A 19,518-nucleotide genomic window follows, 5' to 3' on the forward strand; every position below is an offset into this window, starting at 1 on the left:
GGTGCGGTCTCACCAAGGCCCTGTACAGCTGTAGCAAGACATCCTTGTTCCTGTACTCGAACCCTCTTGCTACGACGGCCAACATACCATTTGCCTTCTTAACCGCCTGCTGCACCTGCATGCTTACCTTCAGCGACTGGTGCACAAATACAGAATTAATCTCACACTCACACCCAGTACCAGAGACTGAAAGATACAGAATGAATCTCACACTCACACACAGTACCAGTGACTGACAGATACAGCATGAATCGCACACTCACACTAAGTACCAGTGACTGACAGATACAGAATGAATCTCACACTCACACTCAGTACCAGTGACTGACATCTTAGACTTAGCCTTGCACACCATCCCCGTGAATGACAGATGCAGAATGAATCTCAGACTCGCACATCCCAGTGAGAGACTGACACAGAATTAATGTCACACACACGTACACTACCAGAGAATGACAGACTCCGAATGAATCTCAACACTGACACACAGTACCCGAGTCTGACAGTAACAGATGGAATCCCACCCTGACACATGGTATCAGTGACGGACAGGAAGCGAATGGATCCCACATTCACATACTGTAACAGAGACTGAGATTCAGAATGATTCCCACACTTACATAAATCACCAGAGACTGAATAATACAGAACTATTCCAATACACACACTCATAGTACTAGAGACTGGCAGATACTGGACTAAAATGGCGAAGACCATACCGCAAGATGTGAATATAGTGCACTGGTTGAAGGAAGTACATCTAAATTGCTGTCTCGTACGGAAGAAGAGTTTGGGACACTGGATAATGATCTGGGAAATGGTGAATGGACAGATGCTCTTAAAATGACCATTCTGACTGCAGGGGGCGTGCTGGTGACAAAAACTCAATCTGATTGGATACACAAAGAAGCCAATCAGTGAGATGCAGAACAATGGAAATTGACATCACTCTTCAGCAGCCAATCACAATCATTGCCTTCACCCATCCCTCATTAGCATAGGGCTGTGGGGGCAGCATATTTAAGACAGGCCCGGAGCTGATTCGCGTCATTTTGTTTCTGAAATCGAGCTTGAGAATGGTTGAGGAAAAGAAACCAGTTGCCAAGAAGGGCGCCAAGAAAAGCGTTACTAAACCGGCAGCGAAGGGCGGCAAGAAGCGCAGAAAGTCGAGGAAGGAGAGTTTCTACATCTACAAAGTGATGAAGCAGGTTCACCCTCACACCGGCATCTCCTCCAAGGCCATGAGCATCATGAACTCGTTTGTCAACGATGTTTTCGGCGCATCGTGGGTGAGGCTTCCCGCCTGGCCCATTACAACAAGCGGCACACCATCAGCTCCCGGGAGATCCAGACCGCCGTGCGCCTGATGCTGCCCGGGAAGCAGGCCAAGCACGCCATGTCAGAAGAAAGATAGAAGATAGGAGCAGGAGTGGGCCATTCGGCCCTTCGAGCCAGCTCCGCCATTCAATGAGATCATGGCTGATCATCCAATTTCAGTACCCTGTCCCTGCCTTCTCCCCATATCCCTTGATACCTTTAGGTTCAAGAAATATATCCAACTCTTTCTTGAATATATTTAATGAACTGGCCTCCACCGCCCTCTGTGGCAGAGAATTCCACAGGTTCACCACTCTCTGGGTGAAGAAATTCCTCCTCATTTCAGTCCTAAATGGCTTACCCCTTATCCTTAGACTATGACCCCTGGTTCTGGACTCCCCGGCCATCAGAAACATCCTTCCTGCATCTAGTCTGTCCAGACCTGACAGAATTTTATAGGTTTTGATGAGATCCCCTCTCAATCTTCTAAACTCCAGTGAGTATAAGCCCAATCGACACAATCTCTCCTCATACGTCATTCCTGCCATCCCAGGTATCAGCCTGGTGAATCTTCGCTGCACTCCATGGCAAGAATGTCCTTCCTCAGGTAAGTTGACCAAAACTGCACACAATACTCAAGGTGTGGTCTCACCAAGGTCCTGTACAACTGTAGCAAGACATCCTTGTTCCTGTACTCGAACCCACTTGCTACGAAGGCCAACATACCATTTGCCTTCTTAACCACCTGCTGCAACTGCATGCTTACTTTCAGCGACTGGTGCACAATAACACCCAGGTCTCTTTGCACTTCCCCTTCTCTCAATCTATTGCCATTCAGATAATAATCTGCCTTCCTGTTTTTGCTACTAAAGTGGATAACCTCACATTTATCCACATCATAGTGCATTTGCCATGTTTCTGCCCAATCACCCAACCTGTCCAAATCGTACTGGAGTTTCACGACATCCTCCTCATAGCTTACCCTCCTACCCAGCTTTGTCTCGTCTGCAAATTTGGAGATATTACATCCAATCAATTCCCTCGTCCAGATCATCAATATATATTGTGAACAGCTGGGGTCCAAGGACCGATCCTTGCAGTACCCCACTAGTCACTGCCTGCCACTCGGAAAATGACCCGTTTATTCCAACTCTTTGCTTTCTGGCCGCCAACCAGTTCTCTATCCAAGTCAATACCTTGCACCCAATCCCATGTGCCTTAATTTTGCACGCTAATCTCTTATGTGGGACCTTATCGAAAGCCTTCTGAAAGTCCAAATACACCACATCCACTGGTTCTCCCTTATCTATTTTACCAGTTACATCCTCAAAAAATTCCAGTAGATTAGTCAAGCATGATTTACCTTTTGTAAATCCATGTTGACTTTGTCTGATCGTGTCACTGCTTTCCAAGTGCTCTGCTATTACATCTTTTATAATAGACTCTTATCATTTTCCCCACTACCGATGTCAGGCTTACCAGTCTATAATTCCCCACTTTTTCTCTACCATCTTTTTTGAATAGTGGGGTAAAATTAGCTACTCTCCAATCCATGGGTACCGTTCCAGAGTCTATCGAGTTCTGGAAGATGACCAGCAATGCATCTACTATCTCTAGGGCCACTGCCTTAAGTACCCTGGCGTGTAGACCATCAGGCCCTGGGGATTTATCGGCCTTCAGTCCCATCAATTTTCCTAACACCATTTCCCTACAAATACTGATTTCTTTCAGTTCCTCCCTTTCATCAGACCCTATGTTCCCTGGCATCTCTGGGAGGTTATTTGTGTCCTCCTTTGTGAAGACAGAACCAAAGTATGTGTTTAGTTGGCCTGCCATTTCCTTGTTTCCCATTATAAATTCCCCTGATTCTGACTGTAAGGGACCTACGCTTGACTTCACCAATCTTTTTCTCTTCACATATCTATAAAAGCTTTTACAGTCAGTTTTTATGTTCCCAGCTAGTTTACTCTGATATTCTATTTTCCCTTCCCTAATTAATCCCTTTGTCCTCCTTTGTTGACTCCTAAACTGCTCCCAATCCTCAGGATTATTCCTTTTTCCAACCAATTTATATGTCCTCTCCTTGGATCTTATGCTATCCCTAATTTCCCTTGTTAGCCACGGTTGAGTCACCTTTTTTGTTTTTCAAACGCGGTGACCAAATACACCAGCTCCAAGTAAAACTCCACGCTGTCCTGAAAGAACAAACCCAAAACACAGTGGCTCTTAAGAGCCACCTACCATCTCTCCGAAAGAGCTACACAAAGGCATTTCCCTTTAGACTCAATTTACTGTAATTATTCCCTTAACAAGTGTGTTTGAGAATGTTTGAAGATCCAGCTGTAGATTTAGGTTTGAATTCTCAGATAAGCAGTTTCACTGACCGGATCGACCTTCGTGTCTCTGTTGTATTTCCTGTCCAGTAAACTGCAAACACGATCCGTGGTCTCTATTTCCCTTTGCACTCAGACTCTATGACACAGTTTGAAGCACCTGCCGAAGAATTCGAAGCTTGTTTCCGGGATGAGACTCTGATTTCAGACAAGCCGAATGGCTGCCAATGTGCTGTAATGAATCTGTAATAGATTTGAAGTGCAGAGTGCCTCTTTTAAAGAATTTTAATTATATTGTCCGCCTGTTGCTTTTCTGGGAAGCGAGTGGACAGGGTCTGGAATGAACTGACTGAGAGGGCGGTGGAGATGGACTCAATCATAGCGTTCAACAGAGAATTCTATAAGTACCTGTAGGGGGAAAAATGCAGGGCTACGGAGAAAGGGCAGGGGTGTGGGACTAGCTGAAGTGTTCTTGCAGAGAGCCGTCACGGGCTCGATGGGCCGAAATGCCTCCTACTGTGCTGTAACGATTCTGTAATCGATTTGAGGTGCAGCATGCCCCATTTGTTAAATTTTAATTATATATTGCGTTTATTGCTTTTCTAGGAATCCTTGTTTATCAGGATTTCTCTGAATGTGTATATAGCTTTTGTGAAGATTTTACAGAGGAATGTAACGTCAACGTGGAGAGGTTGCTGGTAACTCAGAGCCCTTTGTTACTCTCACTCTGAATCTGTCTTCTCCCTTCCCACTCTGTCTCTTTCAACCCCCTTATCCGCCTCACGTACAGTCTGCCTTTCTCAGCCAGGTCCGCTCAGGCTCCATAAACAAAGTTCTAAGGCGAGGGAATCTCATTCAGTGACGATTTAAGTGAAGAATCATCATGACTGGACGAGGTAAAGGAGGCAAAGGACTGGGCAAAGGCGGAGCCAAGTGCCACCGTAAAGTGCTCCGTCACAACATCCAGGGCATCACCAAACCAGCCATCCACCGCCTGGCTCGCCGTGGCGGTGTCAAGTGGATCTCGGGTCTGATCTACGAGGAGACCCGCGGGGTGCTGAAGGTTTTCCTGGAGAATGTGTTCAGGGATGCGGTCACCTACACTGAGCACGCCAAGCGCAAGACGGTCACTGCCATGGATGTGGTGTACGCTCTGAAATGGCAGGGCCGCACTCTTTATGGATTCGGCGGCTGAACATCTCGACCCGTTCAACCAAACACAACACAATAGCTCTTTTAAGAGCCACTCTCCACCTCACTGAGAGTGCAGTGACCTGGGAGTGGAGATAGATTGTGATCGGTGAAGGTCTATATTTTATCCCAACATCAAATTTAGGTGTGGAGGTGATTTAAATCACTATACGGATGATGGGCAGAATGGCATTTACTCATAGAATGGTAGACATTTACGGCACAGAAGGAGGCTATTCGGCCCTTCGTCTCTGCCGGCCATAGCCTTGTCGGTAGCGGCACTTCAGTGCCTGTCAATTTCTGGTCTGGGATTTATGTGTGTGTTGTTTTAAATCTATGGCCCTGAAATTAGGATCGGGAGCTTGCTGTGCGTGCAAGCTGCCGATGTGCACTTACCCGGCGCGCTGACATTTTAATCCTGGCCCGCATTGCATTTCCTCTCACTGGACCGCTTGAGGTACTGCCGCGCTGTGCGTGCGTGACCCAGCGGCGTACTTAGTGCGATGAACCGGCTGGGATCACGTGAGCACAGGGCAACCAATGGGAGGTTGCAAAAATTCATTCATGAGATTGACAGTAAGAGCTGTCAAACTCATGAAAACTCCTGGCTCCAAAACACTACTTAAACCTGAAAGATAATTTTAAAAAACATTGCACTACTTAAATGAACCACAAAGAACTCTGAAAAACTACTTTAAACAACCATTTTAAAATTTGGAAAAAAAAATTATATAAAAAATCGGGGCTAAAACTAAACTTACCTTACTGTAAATTCTTAAAAAATAGCAAACCTGTGGAAAAAAAAATTCTCAATTGCATTAATAGACCACTTACCTGTAAAACTAAGTACTTACGTGTGGTTTTTCAATGCGTAAATACCGGAGAATTTACACACGCGCAACTCTCTAAAAATAGAGGAAATCCAAGTCGCACGCGCTGCCCGATACCGCGCACTTATGGTCATATCCAAGTACTTTTATTAAATGCGATGAGGGTATCTGCCTCTACCACCCATTCAGGCAAAATAGTTCCAGAATCCCACCAACCTGTGGATGAAAATAAAATCTCAACTGAGGGAATGTGTAAACCTTTTCAGGAACTCCCACTCCAGTTTGCGGGTCACACACTTGGTTTATCAGTAATTCGGATGAGAATTAATATCATCTCCATGTGGCCCATTTAATGAATGATAAAAGTGATTGTTGCACAAATCACATTTTGGCTGGTTTAAGTGTGATAAAAAGAAGTCTGTTCATGCGCTAAAATACAACCCTCGCCTCGGCCTCCCCCACACTTTTTAAACCCATGGGAAGGGCCCATGCGAGCACCGCTCCCCCAGCGGATGCCGTTTCCTCCGTGCTCGGCTGATAAGAACTACAAACACGGTCGTGGTCGCTCTTTCCCTTTGCTCTCAGTCCCGTTCATTTACAGCGCCTGCCGATGAATTAAAAGCTTCTTGTGCACCAGTCGCTGAAGGTAAGCATGCAGGTGCAGCAGGTGGTTAAGAAGGCAAATGGTATGTTGGCCTTCGTAGCAAGAGAGATCGAGTACAAGAACAAGGATGTCTTGCTGCAGTTGTACAGGGCCTTGATGAGACCACATCTTAAGTATTGTGCGCAGTTTTGGTCGCCTTATCTGAGGAAGGATGTTCTTGCCATGGAGGGAGTGCAGCGAAGATTCACCAGGCTGATACCTGAGATGGCAGGAATGACGTATGAGGAGAGATTGCATCGATTGGGCTTATACTCACTGGAGTTTAGATGATTGAGAGGGGATCTCATCGAAACCTATAAAATTCTGTCAGGCCTGGACAGACTAGATGCAGGAAGGATGTTCCCGATGGCCGGGGAGTCCAGAACTAGGGATCATAGTCTAAGGATAAGGGGTAAGCCATTTAGGACTGAGATGAGGAGGAATTTCTTCACCCAGAGAGTGGTGAACCTGTGGAATTCTCTGCCACAGAGGGGGCGGTGGAGGCCAGTTCATGAAATATATTCATGAAGGAGTTGGATATATTTCTTAAGTCTAAAGGGATCAAGGGATATGGGGAGAACGCAGGGACAGGGTACTGAATTTGGATGATCAGCCATTATCTCATTGAATGGCGGAGCAGGCTCGAGGGGCCGAATGGCCTGCTCCTGCTCCTATCTTCTATGTTTCTATGTTAAGGGATGAAACTCTGATTTGAGTCACCTCGTTCTCTGTCAAGACCTTTCCAATTTTTTTAATGCCATTTGTGAATCATCCGTTTATTAATTGAGACTTCGTGCAGTGTAACAACCCAGAATGGGAGTTATTTTAGAGAACAGAACGGGGTCAGTTTGATCGCTATATCCATCATCCCTTTTCACAGAAGGACTCCCAGTTCTGCTTTCCCTCCCGCCTGTGCAAATGATCGAGCGATAATCTGTGAAACCTCACTTTTACAAAGATTGAGCTGGAAATTGTCCTGTTTCAAAGTCAATGGAAATTGAATCCCGCCCGTTGCAGTTTCAAATTGAACGCGGAATTAATCCTGATAATAATAGCCTGGAATTTGCAAGGGAGAGATGGAATAAGACAGAAGGCAGAATAAAAATTTCCAGAAACCTTTGGCTAATGGAGAATTTATTAACTTAATTCGCTGGTTTAGGAAAATATTGGCGGCCTTTTTGAAATTAAGTAATGGTTGGCAGTTTCACTGCTGAGGCAGTTATTTCCACACACTTCTCATTGGAGGGGAAAAACAGACTGTGATTGGTCACCAGAAAACACCAATGAAGTTGACCATAGAGCGACCAATCACAAGTACGCTATCTGCATTCCTCCAGAAGCTATAAGAAGGGCAGATGTGGGAGGAGATTTTCATTTTTTCTCTGAATGAGTGTATTGTGGAAATAACTGGAAGAGGAAAAACCAGCGGTAATGCTTGGGCCAGGGCCAAGTCTCGCTCATCCCGGGCCAGATTGCAGTTCCCTGTTGGCCGTGTTCACAGGCTCCTGCGAAAGGGCAACTACGGTGAGCATGTGGGTGCTGGAGCCCCGGTCTACATGGCTGCTGTGCTCGAGTATCTGACCACTGAAATCCTGGAGCTGGCCGGCAACGTGGCCTGCGACAACAAGAAAACCCGAATCATCCCGTGGGCTGCACGGTGGCATAGTGATTAGCACTGTTGCCTCACAGCGCCAGAGACCCGGGTTCGAATCCGGCCTCGGGTGACTGTCTGTGTGGAGTTTGCACATTCTCCCCGTGTTTGCGTGGGTTTTCTCCGGGTGCTCCGGTTTCCTCCCACAGTCCAAAGATGTGCAGGTTAGGTTGATTGGCTATGATAAATTGACGCTTAGTGTTAGGGGGATTAAACACGTGGGGTTACAAGGATAGGGTGGGATATGTGTTGGTGTAGGGGTTACGGGGATCGGGTGGAATATGTGTCGGTGCAGGCTCGATGGGCCGAAATGGCCTCTATCTGCACTGTGGGGTTTCTGTGATTTCTGTGATCCCCAGACACTTGCAGCTGGCCATCTGCAACGACGAAGAGCTCAACAAACTGCTGGGAAAGGTGCCCATCGCTCAGGGCGGGGTGCTGCCTAATATCCAGGTGGTGCTGCTGCCCAAGAAAACCAGCACTGCCAGCTCCAAGAGGAAGTAAAGCGGACATTATTTAATCTAATAACCCAAAGGCTCTTTTCAGAGCCAGCAACTGTATCTAGGAAAGGGCTGGTTACTGTCGATCAATTGATCGTAATTGTAATGTATGAACCTTTAAGGGAGAGAACTACTTTTTACAGCTCCTGTATACTGTAGTACCGGCAGTGACCACTCCTGTATATATACCCTGAGTAATGATCTGTACAGTTAGTTCTAGAGTAACCCTCATTCAGTAAATACCTGTTGAATCGTTCCCTGCAGTCGTTGTCTGATTAATGAAGGACACAACATTAAGATACACGGATATAACAGTGGCGACGAGCAAGTTCGAAACTACCTGCAACTCTGCATCACCTCCCAGGGATTCGCTCCTGCAGAACAGTGGAAGAAGGTCGAGGCCAGAAGCACGGGCGTCAACCATGGGCAACTGCCCAGTCATCCAGCGGAGATTTGAGCATCGCAGGGGAGGCTGTCGAGAGCCAGGCTTGGCTTTCCAGACACGGTGGTCCAGCGAAACGGGCTGGCATCAGGTACTGCGCAGACCCTTCCTGGACAGCGACGGGCTAGAGCCCGACCGAGCGGCACAGAAAAAGGCCGAGCAGCATCGACGGGGGAGAGAGGTGTCGAAGTCTCGACTCCCGAGTAAGACTCTTTAAACACAAAGTATCGTTAAAGACAGGCTTTATTTGCTTGCAAGGGAAGGGTTGTGTAGGCAAAGGCTACATCAGACCTCTCCGAATACAGAATTTTTAACATATTTATACAGTACAGAAACAAAACAGGCTTTCTATGCCACATGACATAGTATTGAATCATACCTGATTACAAAGGCACAGACCTTGCAAATTACTGAAACAAGGTATTCCAGGCTTTGTTAGAATAACGAACAGAAATACCTTGAGATAAGATTAACTAATCCTTTATTATGGGATCCTTCTCTTCTCCCACTGTACCAACTGAGCCTGTGGGCCGATGTTTACCTTACCCTGTCCTTGGCTATTTGTTTGGTAAACGAGGCTCATTGTTAAGCTTGTCACAGATAAGGAGTACGTATGTAGCATTCCTAAATTGTCTCATCCCCTTGAAACTGATCAGTGAATCATTCTGTCGGCCATTTGAGTTTTTATTCTATGCCCAGGAAGCCATTTTGTGTCTAAGTGAGAAACTGTACTTTCACATTCTTCCCTTTTGTCCTTACTAGGACAACATAACTGAAATTAACCTCTTCCTATTGGTCCTCATACCAAATTTAGATTTTAGCCAAGGATACCGACTTCTTTGCCGTTTTGAACCATCCTCGGGATATACCTGTATTGATGGTTGACCTTATCTAAGATCGTCTTTCTTCTTTGTTTATTCTTAGTGTTTGGGCGTGTGTTCTTGTTGGGGTTTAATTATGTTTGATTTGATTTCAGGTTTATGTCTTTGTATAGTTCTGCAGCTTATATTAGCCTGCAGTTCGGGTGCCACTACGCACCTTCTAAAAGGATATGGAACAGCAGCTTATAGAGGAGGACTAATTCATGGCCCACACAGTTTATACCTAACCTGTGGGGTTCTCCTAAGCACAAGTGCTTCTATGTAAGCCCCCAAAGTGCGGACCAAGTGATATACAAGGTCGACATCACTGGCTTGTTGTTGAAAGGAGTCCTCTCTCTTTTTCCTAGCCTGCAGTTCCCATTTGAGTGGAAAAATATGTTTTACAGAAAGAGGAGGGCATGTGGAATATATATGTATATATTTTGTCTAAGTCTTCTAATCCTTATAATTGTATTTTATTCAATCGTCTCAGTTCCTCATCTAGGGGACCATTCTTTTCCTCTACTGACTTTACTTCTCTCTGTATCATCATATTCATTGCAGGCAAGACTGCCTTGCCTAACCTATTGCAACAACACTTAATTGTTGTGACAAACAGAGCAATGCATACAATCAGGGCTATTACTACTACCAGTTCATGCAATAATATTTGTCCTGCTGATCCCAGCCATCCTCCCAATATCCAGTCAGCCCAGCCTTGGTTCTTTGGGTTTTCATACTGACTTACTGCATCTAGCATATTCGTAAGGCATGTACAAAAAAGTATGCACGTTTAATTCTCGTTTCTTTCGGGATCTTTCCCCAACTCCTTGGCATATTAGACTCAGTAGTCCGACTAGTATACAAAACATAAGTAACGTCTTCATTGTTAGAGTCTTTCAAAATTCTATTGTCTCTATTCGGTGCCTTCTTGCAGTGGGATGCGTGAATCCAGGAAGATCTTTCCTTGACTTTTACAGCTGTGTTTGTAGTCAGGAGCACTTGATATGGTCCTTCGAAGCGTGGTTGCAGACCGTTCTTCCTTTTAAAAACCTTCATGTAGACATCATCTCCAGGTTTCAAGTCGTGGCACTTTCCCTCTGCTGGACTCGTTTGAGCTTCCTTTACCTGTTGGTGAAAGCTGGAAATACATTTAGTTAATGCGATGCAATAGTTTAGCATAGCCTCGTCCATTTTATGAATGTCCATTTGTTTCACCGTAAATGGTGCTGAAAATGGCAACCTTAGGGATCGTCCCATAACAATCTCATGTGGAGACAGTCCATTTGTCCTGTTAGTTGCTGCTCGCATTATCATCAATGCTAAGGGTAATAGTTCGACCCATTTAAGTCCAGTTTCACTGCAAAGTTTAGAAATGTTATTCTTCAGTACTCCGTTATGTCTTTCCACCAGTCCTGCGGATTGTGGATGATAACTGCAGTGAAAATGCTGGTTAATCTGCAAAGCTTTACATAGTTCTTTTATAATCGCTCCAGTGAAGTGCGATCCTCTGTCGCTTGAAAGCTGCATAGGTATTCCAAACCTTGGTATGATTTCTTTTAACAAGCACTTTGCTACTGTTACAGCATCATTCTTTTTACATGGGAAAGCTTCGACCCATCTTGAAAACATATCTATAATTACTAACACATACTTAAATCCTAAACATGGAGGTAATTCAATAAAATCCATTTGTAAATGTACGAAAGGGCCTGATGGATTTGGGTGGGAGGAAGCCTGTACTTTCTCTGTCTTGCCTGGATTCATTTCCTGGCAAATGGTGCACCTTTCACTAATTTGTTTTGCAATTGCCGAAATACCTGGTGCATACCATGTTTGATTAATATAGTCTGCCATCCCCCCTTTGTCCGCATGCGTGAAAACATGAACGCATCAGGCAATCCATGGAAGTAAAGACTTTGGAGCCAACATGCGGCCGTCATGGTGAACCCATACTCCTTCAGGCATTTTAAAGCAAAAATCCCTTGCCCAACTTAACATTTTGTCCGGGTTAGCCTGTGACTGAAAGGCTAAAACATCATTAATAGAAGGTGGGTCATTATCTGATTTTTGTTGATGAAATACAAAGGCTGAGACCTGTGGCCCTGTATCTGACAGAGCGGCTGATTTAGCAGCTCTATCTGATCGCTCGTTACCCAAGGAGATCTGATCCTGACTGCCTGTATGAGCCTGACATTTAATGACTGAAATCTTATTGGGGCACACTAGAGCCTTTAAAAGATTATTGATTTGCTCAGCATTCTTAATAGTTGATCCTGAGGATGTTAGAAACCCCCTTAATATCCAGATCTGTCCGTAATCGTGAGCAACTCCAAAAGCATACCTGGAAACGGTATAAATGTTAACAGTTTGATCAGTAGCCAATATGCAAGCTCTGGTAAGAACGAAGAGTTCTGCTTGTTGCGCTGAAAAGGATTGAGGTAGTGAGAGTGCCTCCACAATCGAGTGATCATCTGATATGGCATATCCAGCCCTAGGTGATCCCTTGTCATCCCTAAGGGCTGACCCATCTACAAAGTACGCTAAGTCACTATTGGAGATAGGAGTTTCTGATAAATCTGTTCGGGGCTTAGTCACCAATTGGGTGATCATTTCGCAGCAATGTGGAGTTCCGTCTTCTTCTGTGGGTAGCAGCGTGGCTGGATTCAAGGCCGAACATCTTTGAATTAGGAGATTAGAGTTGGATAATAACTCAACCTCATATTTACTGCTGCGGGCTGACGTCAGATGTTGAGTGGCACATTTTGTCAATAGCACCTCAACTGAATGTGGCACAAATAAAATAGCCCGGTGATTGAGCGTGATACCTTGAGCTTGTTGTACAGCATAATAGGCAGCAGCTAGAATTGGCAGGCATCCAGGCAGGCCGCATGCAATGGGATCCAATTGAGTAACTGTCTTTTATAGTCGTGTCTTTTCCCGTGCCTTCATAAAAGGCAGTGCAATGCAGATTCATGTGCCAACTGTCTAATTTCAAATCCTTCTGGTACTCTGAGACTGTTCTTGAGGCAGATTGCAGTGCTCCTACAATCATCATTAATGTGTGGCTTAATTCTTGGTTTTTGTTTGTCCACTAGTAGACGACGGGAGGGGAGCATTCTTGTAAAGGGCACATAGTACATATATCGGTAGGGATGTGCACCTGCAGTCCTTTTTCTGAACAAATTATTGTTGCCTGCATTTTGCACAGCAAATCTCTCCCTAAAAGGTTCATGGGGGCTTCATCTGATAGAAGAAAGGCATGCTGGCCAGAGAAATTGTCTGCTTGTATTTCTAATGGTTGTGACCACGTCATAGTCTGTGAGACGCCGGAAAGTCCTACACATGTGACATTCTTTCCAGTACACGGAGTTCCTCCAGCGTATTGCTTTGTTAATAGTGAGGTTGTGGCTCCTGTGTCAACGAGAAAAGGGACTCTAATGCCCTGCATTTCTATGGATAAATATGGCTGATCGCTAAAATTTAGTGATACTAAGGGTAACTGCAGGAGGTGGGTAACGTCGGAGGCTGCGTCTCTGCGTCATGCTGAATAATTTTGCACTGGCATTCTGGATTGTCCTTCCGTATTTTGAGTTTCCCAGGGGTTCCCTGTTGTGAAATTTGCCTGCGGACGATTGTGAACCTGGGCTTGGGTATTCATATTGTCGGGTGCACCTTCCCAACCTTGATTATGCGGTTTTGGGTAAGGGCAATTGGCTTTCCAGTGGCCGATCAGACCACAATTAAAACATGAGCTTGTATTTCCTCCTCCGTTCCACTGGCCCCTGCCACCACCTCCTCTACCCCTGCCTCTGAATCTGCCTCTGTTATACCCTCTACCTCATCCCCTGTTTTGACCCTGGTAATAAATAGTAGTCTGGGCGGTCGGGGCTGGAGAATCTGCCTGCTCCATTAACAAAGAAATTTTACTCTTTTGATCTTTATTCCTTTCCTGTATTCCTTTCAAGATTTGTGTCAATTCAGGAATGGTTTTATGTCTCCAGTCAAGGCAAACTAAAGTCAACGGTTCCTTAAGTTCTGTTCTGAGGCCATTTACAAGGGCGTTAATTAAAGGGATTTGGTCATTTTCTTTTGTCATACCCGAATGCTGTCCCACAACTGTTTCCATTCTTTCTATATAATCCTCAACATCTTCATCCCTTTTCTGAGTTGTCTCAATTATCTTATCTAGTGTTGATTATATTTTCCTGACTTACAGCACTGCGGTCGGGTGATTCACCACCCGCTGCGCCTTGTTGTTGCACTTCGTATTCAGGAGGTGGGGCTGGTCTTCTGAACCATCCCTGATCCTCGTCATCACTGGAATGAGTCGTGGGCATGGGAGGATATTCACAGGGAGGAGCGGTAGGCTTCGGGTTTTGTCTTAAAGGCATTAGCATAACCTTTTCTTGTTTAATCAATTTATTCATTAGATCTATTTTCTTATTTTTGTTCTCAATTTTACTAGCTAATATGCTGCATTCCTTACGTTTTTCTGCTTCCCTTTTCCAATCTGAGAAGGCAGACCAATTTACGGACTTTGCACCCCTTCTCCTTGGGTCTCTGCCTGCTAGGCAGTTTTCTAGACACGTGATTCTATCTAGATTAAATGTACCATCCATGGGGAAAGGGTGTCTGTCTTTCTTGGTCCATCTAGCCCACTTAGGTAAATCATTTATGGATATCTGACCATAGTAGGTAAAGACATAAGAAGCGGGAGTTCCTTTTTCTGGGATCTTGCTCTGTGCAGCTCCCATCTTAGTTTTTTTTTTTTTTAAACTAGGCTCTCTTCTAGATCGCAGGTTTTGCCCCTTTACCCCCTTACGACTATTACTGACTGTCCAAAGGACCCTAAGTGATGAAAAATAACAAGTAATAACAACAGTCAAAGAAATGACAAGTAATGCAGCCGCCCAAACAGGCAAACAGACCAAATATTCAGACATTTATCTTATACTCTAAACTAAACAAATAGTCAATTCTCAGTTTGCGTTGTATGCCACTACAAGCTGAGTCCTTAACATTTAACTTATACTTTATGTGAGAGTCTTCTGCCTTAACGTTGTCAATAATCAACAAACAAAACGGAAAACAATGGTTGCGATAATTCTTAACCTCTATATTCATATAAAATCCTTATGCTTTAAAGCGAGGGGCTTGAACCCTCACAGAAGGTATCTCAACGGAGAATAGTCCTGAGCCTGGTAATACAGGTCATTAAAACACAGTGACAATCCTCAAACGATACTTTCTGCCGTGGGACTTTAACCCCGGCTCAAGGGACCCACCCTTGATACTGCAGTTTTAACTTGGTACATTATCTGTCTGGGACTCAGCCCTGTCGACTTTCCACTTGCCTTCTTTGCACGATACTTTTTTTTTCAAAGACTTGAGTAGTCAGTATTCTCCTCCTTTCAGTGGTCAACAATAAAAGAAGCAAAAGTTGCAGGATTCAACTCAAATCTGAAACACGAGTCTTAACTTGATCGCAGTACTCACGTCGGAAGAAACAGACCACACCAATTCAATATCTAATGAGAAATCCTTTTATGTGATAAAACATCACTGTGGCCATTCAGGACCTGTCATTAGAGATTCACAATGTCCTTGTCCGTGACTTACCGAAAGGCAGCAAGCGATCTCGGTGGAACCTCCAAGTAATACTGTCGAAGTCTCGATTCCCGAGTAAGACTCTTTAAACACAAAGTATCATTAAAGACAGGCTTTATTTGCTTGCAAGGGAAGGGTTGTGTAGTCAAAGGCTACATCAGAACTCTTCGAAGTAATACAGAATTTGTAACATATTTATACAGTACAGAAACAAAACAGGCTTTCTATGCCACATGACATAGTATTGAATCATACCTGATTACAAAGGCACAGACCTTGCAAATTACTGAAACAAGGTATTCCAGGCTTCGTTAGAATAACGAACAGAAATACCTTGAGATAAGATTAACTAATCCTTTATTATGGGATCCTTCTGTTCTCCCACTGTACCAACTGAGCCTCTGGGCCGATGTTTACCTTATCCTGTCCTTGGCTATTTGTTTGGTAAATGAGGCTCCTTGTTAAGCTTGTCACAGATAAGGAGTACGTATGTAGCATTCCTAAATTGTCTCATCCCCTTGAAACTGATTAGTGAATCATTCTGTCGGCCATTTGAGTATTTATTCTATGCCCAGGAAGCCATTTTGTGTCTAAGTGAGAATCTGTACTTCCACAGAGGGCAGAGCGCACAGGGCGCAGCCGGTGTTTAGGACCGAGCGGCCTCAATGGGGGAGAGAGGCGAGAGAGAGCAGAGCGCAGCCGGTGTTCAAGGGCCGAGCAGCATCAACGGGGGAGAGAGGCGTGCAGGAAAATGTGCAGAGCGCAGCCGGTGTTCAAGGGCCGAGCAGCGTCAATTAGGGAGAGAGGCACACAGGAAAATGCGAGGCACTGCCATTGCCACGAGGACCGCAGAGAGCGGCGTTGGCAGCAGCGCAGGAGCAGTGCACAAAACCCACAGGGCGTCGCCATTTGCCACGAGGACTGCCGAGAGTGGTGTTGGCAGCAGTGTGGGAGATGCCATTTTAAGCTGCAGCGGGGAAGAAGGGAAAGCGCGGGAGATGCCATTTTAAGCCAGTCTACCCACACCCAAAAATGCCGAAGAGTGCCAGTATCACAGCGTTCGACAATGAACTCGAAGATTGAACGACATATGTCGAACGCAAAGAAATATACTGCAAGGCGAATGAAGTGGCAGATGACAAGAAAGCGCTGGTATTGTTGATTTCAATGGGTGCAAAAACGTACGGCTTACTATGAAACCTAGTAACCCCAGAGAAGCCAGTAGAAAAGGATTTTGAAAACAGTGTCAATCCTACAGGACCACTTAAACTCCACACCGCTGCTGATAGCAGAAAGATTTAAGTTTCACAAAAGGAACCAGCATAAAGATGAAAGTAATGCTGAGCATTTAACAGAACTGCGCAAGCTATCGAAACGCTGCCAGTTTGGAACGGGACTAGCAGATACTTTAAGGGACAAGTTTGTGTGTGGGCTTCAAAGTGAAGGAACCCAGAAATGGCTTATCAGAAAAGGATCTTACGCTGGACAATGCTTTCAGCATTGTAGTATCACACGAAGCAGCAGCACAGGGCGCTGCAGAGATACAACGGAGACCGCAAGAATATGGCACATATAAAATGTCATACGGAACAGTGAAGTGCTATCGCTGCAGCAGAACAACACACGACCATAATGATTGCTGTTTCAAGGACAAAGTGTGCAGATTGTGTGGAAAAGTAGGACACATAGCAAGAGTCTGCAGGTCGGGAAAGCAAACCAGCAGCAAGAAATCTCCACAGGAGAAATACAAGAAGGTACATAAAGTGACGGAGAGTAGTTCAGACGAACAGGAGAATGATACAGACTCCGGAAGCAAGGAGCTGGGTTGCCTGAAACCAGATAATGTGATCAAAATGGAGGATCACCAAACTATCTGAGTCACACTCTCAAGACAGCAGGAGTCCAAGTGAAAATGGAATTGGACACAGGATCAGCCCTAACAGTCATAAACCGAAGGGACTACAAGCGGCTATTCTCACATATACCCATATACCCTTGAGAGATACGAAGATTGTCTTGAAGACGTACATGGTACAAAAAGTCTACCCCAAAGGAAAAATAAGGGTGAACGTTATATATAACAGCAAGGAAACACCAAAAATGGACCTATATGTATTGCCAGATGGAGGACCACCACTACTAGGACGTAAATGGATCCGGAAGATACAGCTAGTTTGGCATTCCATACAGGCACTGACTGTGGCTGACAAAAAGGATGACGACGTCACACCTGGGTGATTGTCAAAGATCCTAACTGATGTGAAAGAAGTGTTCCAGCAAGGACTCGGAACACTAAAAGGCATGACAGCGATGATTATAATTTAAGAAAAGGCAAGCCCAAAATTTTTTAAGCCCAGCTGCTGAAGCAGAGCTGGAGAGTCTGGAACGTTCAGGTGTACTGTCCAAGGTAGACTGGAGCGAGTGGGCTACACCCATCGTTGCTGTGATGAAAAAGTCGTTGAGCAGCACGCCTGGGGAACCAAGGAAGGTTCGCATCTGTGGGGACTTTAAGGTAACAGTGAAACCGGTCCTTCACACCGTGCAATGTCCACTTCCGCAGATTGAAGATATTTTCGCCTCGCTATCTGGAGGGAAAAGCTTCACTAAGATTGATCTGGCCCAGGCATATCTGCAAATGGAGGTAGAAGAAGCATCAAAAAAAACCTCACAATCAACACCCATAAAGGTCACTACCAATACAACCGGCTGGTATTCGGGGTAGCATCAGCTCTGGCTATTTGGCAGAGGGCAATGGAACAAGTCCTGCAAGGGATCACAGGGACTCAGTGTTATTTGGACGACATCCTGGTCACGGGCGAAAATGCCAGTGATCACCTTGCCAACCTGGAGCAGGTGCTCACTAGATTGCAGGAATATCGGCTCCGAGCTAACCACCCCAAATGCGAGTATTTATAAAACAGATCTCGTATTGTGGCCACGTTATCGATAAAGAGGGGTTACATAAGTCCCCAGTGAATATTGAGGCAGTAGTCAAGGCTCCAGCACCGGAAAATGTGTCACAACTGAGTTCGTTCCTCGGGCTGGTAAACTACTGCCATAAGATCTAGCCAAATTTATCTACAATACTACACCCACTGAACACCTTACTGCAAACTGGGGTGCCATGGAATTGGAGTGACGAATGTAGATGAGCTTTCCAGAAGAGCAAAACACTAATCACATCGAAAGAGGTATTGGCCCATTACAACCCGGCATTACCAATTCGGTTGGCATGTGATGCGTCACCCTACGGCATTGGAGCAGTGCTGTCGCAGAAATTCTTGGATGGCTCAGAGGCCAATAGCCTTTGCGTCACGATCACTAACCTCAGCCGAGCGTAACTACACCCAGATTGACACGGAGGCCCTCAGCCTAGTGTGGGGAGTGAAAAAGTTGAATCACTATCTGCGCGGGCAGAAGTTCACCTTGCTGACTGACCACCAACCACTTGTCTCCATCTTTAATCCAAAGAAGGGCGTTCCGGTGATGACTGCACAATGGCTACAAAGGTGGTCACTTTTTCTAGGGGCGCACCAATATGAAATCGAGTATAAGGGCACGAAACAGCATGTAAATGCTGATGGGCTATCATGCCTGCCACTGCCTACTGCGGAGGAAGCACCAGCAGTGGATCCTGTCGAAATATTTCATTCGACTATAATTGAATGCTTGCCAGTAACTAACGCTGGTATAGAGAAGGAAACCCGAAATGACCCGACACTGTCTCAGGTATATGATTTGACGGTGAAGGGATGGTCAGCACATGGCGACTCACTGTTGCCAGCATTCTCAACCAGAAGAGAACAGCTGTCAGTATGCCAGGGGACCTTGATGTGTGGATCACTCGTGGTAATTCCACCCAAGTTAAGGGAGAGAGTGCTCAATGAGCTTCACGAAGGTCATCTGGGAGGGGTGAAAATGAAAAGCCTTGCTAGGGCTTATGTGTGGTGGCCGGGGATCGATCAGCAAATCGAGGACCTGATAAAGAGCTGCTCAGGATGCCAGAAGGTCCAAAATGCACCACCACATGCCCCTCTACACCCACGGGAGTGGCTCTCAACTCCATGGCAAAGGGTGCATATTGATTTTGCTGGTCCATTCATGGACTCAATGTTTTTAATAGCCGTGGATGCGTACTCGA

At 45.3% G+C, this 19,518-nt stretch overlaps 1 protein-coding gene across 1 annotated transcript; it reads left to right on the top strand.

Moving 5' to 3' along the window:
- Positions 1-7,669: 7,669 nt before the first annotated feature.
- LOC147085108 (histone H2A type 2-C-like) lies at positions 7,670-8,469 on the top strand. Its single transcript, XM_085979438.1, has 2 exons — positions 7,670-7,971; positions 8,325-8,469. Exons 1-2 carry the CDS (start codon positions 7,670-7,672, stop codon positions 8,467-8,469), a joined length of 447 nt encoding a protein of 148 aa, XP_085835564.1.
- Positions 8,470-19,518: the final 11,049 nt, after the last annotated feature.

Source organism: Somniosus microcephalus, unplaced genomic scaffold, assembly GCF_052327205.1.
Source record: "Somniosus microcephalus isolate GS21.2 unplaced genomic scaffold, FLI_Smic_1.0 unresolved_chr9, whole genome shotgun sequence".
Classification (NCBI taxonomy): Eukaryota; Metazoa; Chordata; class Chondrichthyes; order Squaliformes; family Somniosidae; genus Somniosus; species Somniosus microcephalus.

What these genes read in the sequence shown, in the direction of transcription:
- LOC147085108 (XM_085979438.1), top strand. Translation starts at nt 7,670, where the DNA reads ATGTGGGAGGAGATTTTCATTTTTTCTCTGAATGAGTGTATTGTGGAA. An exon ending in ATCATCCCGTGGGCTGCACG is followed by an intron (nt 7,972 to 8,324) that starts GTGGCATAGTGA and finishes TGTGATCCCCAG; the next exon opens with ACACTTGCAGCTGGCCATCT.